General features: G+C 36.3%; 1 protein-coding gene across 4 annotated transcripts in view; it reads right to left on the bottom strand.

The window, feature by feature from the left end:
• Positions 527-9,388, bottom strand: part of CFAP47 (cilia and flagella associated protein 47) — a 280,469-nt gene continuing 271,607 nt past the window's right edge. For all 4 annotated transcript variants that reach the window (XM_021407977.1, XM_021407980.1, XM_021407994.1 and 1 more), the window contains one exon: positions 527-1,158. In XM_021407977.1, the coding sequence (XP_021263652.1) occupies positions 949-1,158 (210 nt within the window). In that variant the 3' untranslated portion in view covers positions 527-948. The remainder of the gene's footprint in view (positions 1,159-9,388) is intronic.

Here is a 9,388-nt window from a genome sequence, read left to right as displayed (position 1 = left end):
TCCATCTCATTTGAGTGTGTTGCAAACAGGTGTCATTTTAAATGAGAAAGGAAAACCATTTAACAGCAAAATGAGGAAAATAAAGCTTTGACAAAGAAAAGTTGTCACTGAAATTCTTGCTGAATACCATAATCAGTTCTGAAACCATTGCATATTCCTGAACCATAAATTCTGATTTCTTACAGTTATAGAAACACTTCCTTCAACTACATATGCAGATAGAGCTTTCCTAGGAAATCTAGCTGTATTTGTGTTCCCAATGGCATATAACAGGAATGTTGTAAGACTTTCTTACTCTCTTTTATAAAGATACCGGATATCGTTATTTACAGTGTCTTTCCTGTGTTGTGTACTGTATTTGGAAGGGAAATTTTATCCTTACTTGAGAATACCTGGTTTCTGATCAAAACAGGGCACACTGCATTTAAAATGAGAGATTAAACAGTGCTATCACTGTTTCATATGTTCCCAACATTTTCTGTAATAGGTTCTCTAAAATGTGTGGCAAAAACAAAATCCTCAAGCACACAGTGGTAAAATGGTTTTATTGGTACTCATTCACACCGACCTACATAGGTTATTCTCAGACTCCCCGTTCCTGAGCAGTGATGCTCATTCTGTATTTGTGCCAAGAAAGCACTTACTCTGTGCCAAGCCATTTTTTTGTTAAAGTACATTCCACCATCAAAATAAAGGCACAAATAAAATTTACATTCTGCTAGTGAAGTCAGCAAAAAGAATCCCAGAGAAAAAAGAAGGTAGGAGTTATCCATCCAGTGATCATATAAGGCACAACAGCATAGATCTAACAGCACATTAAGAGCAAGGAAAGCCTGAACACCCATATAAAGGCACTTGTGGATGTTTATTTGACAAAGACATCTATTTCATGTGTCCCCCCTGCAAAATGAACAAACAAGCAAAAGAAAAATGACAACTCAACTTTCTCTACTTTCTTCTCGGGATTAAAGGTGCCCCCTTGATAGGTGAGGATACTCCCGTGGTTGTAAGCTTCAGATTCTCACGTAAAAAGTTGCGCTGTTGAACTGTGGTTGATCTTATGTAACTGTTGGTAGAAACTACTTTTGCTGGGCATGTAGGTGGTGTGGTCTGTGGAAGCAGTCCATTGATTTCATATGTCCACTGCATTGACTGTGTCTGAAAACAGAGAATATGCTAAAATATAACCAGTAATCGAATACCTTGAAATGTTTTGACAATGATTTACCATGCTACAATGATTTCAAAAGATATTTATATTATTTCATGTAAGGTACTGAAATAAGACAGAATTGCTATCCTAGAACACAAAGCTTGAAAATCATACTTAACCTTAGGAATGCAGAACCAGGCACAACAAAGGCAAATAATTTAGCATCCTAGCTGATCTAAAATCCTTTCTTATTTAGTAAACCCCGTTGCTCTGTATGTTGTTCAAAGGTAATTATTCCACCGTATGATATAAATGCCTCAGGTTTACAGTGTACGATTTAATTGCAGTTCTGGTATTTGTCATAACGGTACGATCAAATGGAGGAATCTCTGCACTAAAATAATCAAAAAAAAAAAAAAAGAGAGAGAGACAAAAGGGCTTTAAGTACGCATAAGAGAGTTGCAGCTTCTTGTTGAAATCTCCATTCTGAGGAATATTTATGTGAATTGAAAATGACACTCCGCATTTGCTTTCTGATTATAACTGGTCTGTGGGAATGAAGCACATGTTTCTATGTCATATCTCGTAATGCTTGAGCACTTGATTCCCACTGAGTATGTGATTCTTATTCTTAATACACATCCCACCTATGTGTACTTAAGGAGTACTACATTTATGCATCTGAACTCTATACTGCTTTAGTTTCTTTAGTTTTCTGAACATTTCTTTAGTTTTCTGAAGCAGAATTTTATCTGCTAAAAAGCCATATGTAACTACTGCAGATCTTTCAGTCATTTTTCTTTCAAGATTTATCACTTTAATTCTGGAAGGCAGATCTTTATTCCAAGTCTAGCATTATCCTTCCAGTCATTACATCTGGGAAAAGATATATTCTTTTGTGTGTCTTTTGTTTTGCATTCTCCTTTTTCTTTAAAAAAAAAAAAAAATCAAATGGAATCAAACCAAAACAACAGAATGAGTAAATCCAATAGATTTCAAATGATGTGTCATTATGTTTAGCTTTGTACTATGCAAAGAGTTGCATAAAGTGTTACATGCCCACTGAAGGCATGCATTGCTCTCTATTTGGACTCTGCAACTTACAATTCCAGGTGTACTGTTTGGGCCATTTTTGCTTCTAAGTACTTGTAGGGGTCACTGAATGAAAAATATGGGATGACGTAGATCTAATAAAACATATTTATTCAAGTGAGGTATATAGTACATAGGGCATATGTTCATAGTACAATGAACACAGCAGATTCCATGACTTTGAAGCCTCGAGGCAGCAAAGCCATGTTAAATGAGTGATATTTCCAAATACCCAAAATATTGCCTTTCCTTATGTGGCACAGCAGTTTTTTTGCTGCTATGCTTTTGTATCACACTGCACTGAACTACAGTCATGGCTTATAGGATCACCTTTCTCCCCTGCTCCAAGGCACAAAGATTTAACACAACAGGTGTAATTTATGTAATATTTCTCCCACCTAAACAATCCTTAGAACAATCATTGGTAGATATAACCATGAGACCTAAGATCAGTGATATTTTCAACGAAGGAAAGAAGAGTCAGAAAGGCTATGTATACCCTCAATCACTTTGCAAATTTGTTCGAGAATCAGCCTTAAAGCTCAAGAGTTTTCCCCTCAAGCACATAGCTAATGGCTCCACTTCTAACACACCTGGTTTTGTGGCCCATTTGCTCTTTCCAGTCTGAGAACTCTGCTTCCCTGCAAGCAGATTTGGCCTATAGGGAGCAGCAACAGCACCCATACAAACCATCAATCACTCCTCACAAAAAAATTTCACTTAGCATAAATGCCATCAACCATCACCAGTGTATAGCTTGCTAACTTGTCTAGCTACTTATTTACTCTGTCAATTAATTAAAGTCTAGGAAGAATGGTTAACTTTCTCCATCTCAAACTTTCTTTACAGTCATTCCATACTTAGAACAACATGTAGAAGAGAATAAAAAAGATATCAAAGTGTCCCTCTGATTTGTTGTTGTTTTGTTAACTATCAGTTTCATATTTTCCAGTGAAAACATTTGATTTGGTGATGTTTATCTTTCTTATCTTTCAGATGCTCCTTCCTATTGTTCTACTACTGTTCTAATGATTATCCTTTTATTGCTAAAGTTCATGTAATGAATATTGTGTCAAGCAGCTTTGTACTTATGTTGCAGCTATTCAATGGGAAGAAGTTTCATGTCACTAAACTGTAAACCACTTGACCCAGGTTTTGTTCTCTTCTATGCATTTATGCGGTATTTACAGTATTTCACATACAGCCTGCATTCAGTCACAGCTCTTAAATGTCATCACCATATGAATATCCAGTGCTGGTGCCTCCTATTAGAGAGCTAGATTTAACCAGGATTTCGTTAATGGAATATATACTTTTGCGCACTTATCCTGAAATAATAGGATTTTTTTTTCTGTATCTTTTCAAAAGAAACTTTTAAAAAATCCTCTACTTTAAAATTGGTGGTAGTTACTTCACATAGGGTCTTCTGAATGAATTACCTTATTCTAATATAGGTTAGCAAGTGTAATATCTTAATAGATACTTCACCATGCATGCATAATTTTTTAAACTTTCATTACTTTTCTGCTGAAATAAAAATCTAATTTAAATTGAATATCATTCCTGTGTAAAACAGTCACATTAGCTCATCTTTATTCTAAACCTTATTTAATACTGTGTAATGATCTACTAACTCCACTGCCTCGAAAGATAAATGCCAGCAAAAGCAGTTGTGATATGGGCCAATATCAGTCCAAAGGTAATATTGCCATTTAAGAAAAGTAAATCTCCAGAATTAGCTAATTGTCTTACTAACTCCAGTACAAGATGAAATGGTTTACCCTTATTTAGTATCTCAGATTAACAATTTAGTTTGAAGAAAATCTAACCTCAAGGTCATATGTCCATTGCGCATGATCTGGTGATCACTTCAAGATCAGTTATTACAGCCAGTGAGTTAAACTGAGTTTGGAGTTACATGAAATCCACAGAAACAGTAACTTTACTTACTATAATGTTCTAAATTGCTTGAAGTGGGATTTAAGCAAAAGTAGTGGGCTATGTCACCCTTCAATTTCATTTAACAGTAGTAATTGAGAAAATCCTTATTCTGTGAAAAAGCTGATTATTCAAGTGCTTTGTGCAGTTTGTGTTGGGTGCAGTTCTGTGGCAGAAGAGACTGAACCTTCCCTGATGGAAACCCATTGGGTTCAATGGGGAAAACACTGTGTGCATTATCACATAAACCTTTCAGATGGGAGCCATCAAGATAGAAGAACAACAATAACAAAACTAAAAAAAGGACATCTACAACATCATCATCCATCTATTGTAAATCATTTACAATTCATCCAAGAGAGTTAGAAACAGTCTCTGTGGAAAAATTAAGTGTTTATATACACATTTACTGAAAGGAAAGCCTATTCTTGTAGATTAATCTATTCTACTAAAGGGGAAACAAGTGTTACACAAATGGAAGATAGTTAATGTAACTGCCAAGATAGGTTAGTGCTACAAGACCACATAGAATTCAGTAATTTTAAGAAAATCTTAGAAATCCAAAAATATCTGTTTAACTAGAATATTTAATTTCCAAGAGAAAAATACTAGCTTTTCAAATTCTACTTGAATCATGAGTATTTTCTTTCAGGAATGGCTGTACAATTTAACTACAGCAACTATTCTAACCAATATGAAAACTGCAACAAGAGCAAGTCTACCAAATTCAGAAGCAGCACAAGTGCCTTCAAGCTGAATGTTTGAGTTTCTAGGTCAGACATCTTTCAACAAAGGAAAAAGAGGGATCAAGTATCAGGCTTTTCTGGAATGACACAGAGGGGAGAATTATTCTGAAAGGTCTTCTGTATATGACGGTACAATCACGATAGAGTGTTTTTCTATGCTTGCTTGCATAAAGAGTAGATCAAAATTTCCCAAATCAGAGGAACTCTTTCTATTCTTATGGCGCTGCTGACTTTTATACCAAATCTGCAACAATTAAAATGCTAGCATTGGTGCTAACAAAGTTAAAGACAAAGGTATTGAATACTAGAGTAGCACTACAAAAGACTGACTCTGTTAAGATGGATCTAATAATAACCCAGCTATTTAAGAATCCTTGGTTCCCTGCAATGAATCTCCTGGCTTATTTCAAACATAATGTGGTATTGATATTACAGATTATGAAGAAAGACCAGACCACTGACTGTCTCTGACAGTCTAAGAGAGGATTTCATGTTGAAATGAATGATTTCCTGTTATGAATACCTAGAAAGTCCTGATAACTATAATCTAATTTAAGTGAGAAGAGAGCAATAATTCAGCTCAGCTGACTGGAGTAATGGTCTTCCACAGAACTAATTTTTTTCAGAAGAATATTTTGAAGAATGAAAAAATAAAGCATATGGTGCACATTTTATAGAAATATCATAAGTTATTCAAATAAGTTATTCAGCCATCTTCGTAGCAGACTAAAAAAATGTTCATGGACACCCCATCCCTGGAGGCGCTCAAGGCCAGGTTGGATGGGGCCCTGGGCAGCCTGAGCTGGTGGGGGGCAGCCCTGCCCATGGCAGGGGTTGAGGCTGGGTGGTTTTTGAGGTCCCTTCCAGCCCAAACTGTTATATAATTCTATGATATGAAATAATTTATTCAGTGAATACTGTTAGCAGTCACCAAATAATTTATATAAAAGTGTATTTTTTAGGTATTCAGTTCATTCTTACAGTTGGCTCACGAATCATAGAATTAATTTGCAGAACCCAGACCATCCATGTGTATTCACTGTAGGCTGACAGTGATACTCAGTTACATACAAATTAACTTCCAGATAAATCTATGCTAGGAGTGAGTTAAATGTTGGGAGTGAGTATCAGGAATTTTAAGGTAGAATATATTCCAGTTACATGGAATAGTGTCAACTCAGTGTTAACAGTGTTAGCTCAGGAAAATCCAATCAAAATTTGCAAGAACCCCAGTAAGCTAAGGCACACTAAATTACAGACTATGCATCCTGTCCTCCCCGAACCTTAATTTGTATTACAGTGGTAAAAAGCAAAAAAAAATTCAATTACAATCAATATATACAGAATAAAATATATCAAAATTTTGTGGGAACTGCTGAAAGGTATCTTTCTCTATTTTTTTTTCCTTTGTGATCATTTTAGGGTGCAAATGATTGCTTGGGGGCAACAATGTTATAATGTTTTCATATCTGTAGCTCTTTGTTGAGATCAGCTATGATTTTCTTATATATCAGAGCCTGCACCTGTTAGGTCCATGCAGTCCAGCTGGGAAGGTGTGAGAAATCTATCTGCAGTAAGTCACTATTCACAATTAAATAGCATGAACTATTCAAGTCCATAATGCACCATGGACTCTGAGTACTGGAAAGGGGAAAGACTTAAAAAATAAAATTACAATTCTGAAGAATTCAAAGAAATAGTATCTGGCCCTCCCCTAACCATTAATATAACTTTATCTACAGGGTCTTGAAGGACTAGGGCGACAGAAATAAAAAGTTTACATCTGCTCTTGAAAAGCTGAAGTGTCTCCTTATGTGTCCAACTTGACCAGGTACTTAAGTAGCAAAATATCACTGAAAAGTGAGAAGACAGAGAATTAACTTCCATCTGAATCAAAAAAAGTTTTTAGTACAAAGTAAGGGAGCTGGCTGATGTCACTATGGAAGCAGCCTTGATTATCTTTTAATGATCATGGTGATAGGGAAAAGTGCCAGAAGTCTGGAGGAAAGCAAACGTCGCATCTTCAAAAAGGGCAAAAAGGAGGACCCAGGGAAATACAGGCCAGGCAGCACTACCTATTTGTTCATTTTAATTGCTGAACATGACATTGTCCAGTCTGGGCCCAGCATCCTGGCTGTATCATCAGTTTTCTACTCACCCTCTAGGAGCACACTGAATGGGAGGAGGAACCCCTGATGTACAAGCACTGTCCAGCAACAGCCCAAACACTCCTACATTATCAAGACTGTTAGTCACAAATCCAACACCCAGCAACATACAGTCTGCAATGAACAAAGCTAACTCCATCTCAGCCAAATACAGAGACCCTGCCTGAGCATTTTGTTCAGATTAGACAAGGCCCTTCCAGAAGACCATTCGAACCTCAGCCACTCCGTGATTGAGTGACTGCAGTTTATAACACAGTAAGTCTTACTTCCTCTCACTTTTTCACTTCTTTTCTGTCATTGCACAAGACTGTCCTAATGAATCTGGATGTTGAAATTAACTGCAAAACATATAAAATATTTACTTATGTACTCATTTATTTATATACTCACACTTTTTGTGAGCCATTCCTCTCACAGGGTGTGGTGATATTAAAACTGGAGTACCGAGCTGTACTGAGAAATTTATTTCAAGGTACCAAAGAGAAAGAGAGTGATCAAACTCAGGGTGCTTGTGAACACTTGTTTTCCTTTAACAGACACCACACATGGAAGTTCATACTTAATCAATGGTCTTGCTCTCCCATTTTTAATTAAGATGGTGGCTCAACAGTAATTTTCTTAACAGAGAGATATATTTCCAGACAGAATTAGAGGTGGCTTAATTGACATCTGCAGTTCAAATATTAGGAGTTTCACAGTTTTGTTTAGATGTAATATAATCAATATAAAATATTCCTCCATTACTGGCTGTTTTCAATGCCCTCATACATCTATGGTTTGTACACTGGTCTCACGTTCTGGCATTATGATAATTATAGTCTCCATGAGCAAGGTAACCATTTTTTATGCTGTTAATCAAAGCTTTTGTGTATTGCTTCTGCACTCAAAATCCAGTGATGCTAGTGATAAGATGCGCTACATTCACTGCCTGTAATGAACTTTCTGGATATCGGTTTGTAATCCTAGTACTCAGTTCAATGTTCCACCGGGGAACACAGGTGATACCTTCCTTAATGCAAACTACTTCAATTATGTTACTAACTTTGTTACAGTTACTGTTTGCTCAGTTTAAGAGATACAATTCAGAATGACATTGAACTGTGGAAATTAACAAAGGTGCCAGGAACAACATGCATTGTATTCTCACTGGACTACTGCATATGTAACAGTATCATTGTATCATTTTCTGTTGCTATTTGCAAGCTGGCATGCATAAGCATAGAGAAGCCACAGACAGGTACTGTGGCTTGTACACTGCATCATTTATTTCCAGAGCAGCATGACAAATGGTTTTGATACGCTATCTTCGATAGGCTAAGTCAGTGATTATTCAGTAATAAAGGTGCACAAGCCTGACTTCTGGAGGGCTTGATAATGTTACCTACAATCTGGTTTACTCTGACATCTATTTAATCTTCTAAGACTTATTTTGTTTGCCTTCTGCTTTAGAACACCTCTGAAGTCTCATCCATGAATTACAATGCAATTGCTCAGGTCTCTAGCTGGATTCAGCACACTGCAAGCAAATTAACTGTAAGCCAACTCGAATACAGCCTCTTCCAAGGACTTGCCAGCCTCCTCTCTTCTGTCTGCTGGCAGTGGTTCCTGCTGCAGGAAGCCTGAACAGCGTTCTCTGCCCTTCCTACCTCTTGCTGCCCTTTGGCCATGCTACTCTTCATGTCAGCTTTACCAGCACGTCAGAACCCAGCCTGGAGACCTTAGTCTGACTGAGGAAGATCTTTTCTTCTCAGTAACTTACAGCTTATCTAAGAAGTTTATCTTTTCAGTAATTTATAATCAGTGGTAATGTGTTTTTCTTCCATTAGAATTGCACTGTTTATGAAAGGTGTTATAAATGCTGAAATTTCATTATGGAATAATACATATAATGCACTGCGTCACTGTTTCTTTCTTGTAGTTCAATAAGATTACGATACACTCTTTCACAGCTATTGTAATAAACATGATTATTTTCTTTATTGGCTTTTTATTATATTTCTCTAACTTCATTCTTTTGTCCACATAGATTTTTAAAAAATCATATTCCATGGCACTTTTACAAAAGTTACATTGTTAAAAACCATACAAATAATTGTCTAACTTGAATTGTTTTGATATGTAGTTGACTAAGAACTTCAGATGTAATGATGGTTAAAGAACATTGAGTTGCTTCAGCAAAGTAATAAATGTTTTCTGCCATTAATAAAATCTACTGTAAGTGTTCACAAATACCAAGGTCTTAAAAAGTCCCCAAAATACTCCATGAAGTGCCTCATTTGTGTACAGAGAAT

The sequence above is a fragment of the Numida meleagris genome, chromosome 1 (genome assembly GCF_002078875.1).
Source record: "Numida meleagris isolate 19003 breed g44 Domestic line chromosome 1, NumMel1.0, whole genome shotgun sequence".
In the NCBI taxonomy this organism is placed as follows: Eukaryota; Metazoa; Chordata; class Aves; order Galliformes; family Numididae; genus Numida; species Numida meleagris.
This window is presented reverse-complemented; position numbering and strand designations above follow the sequence as displayed.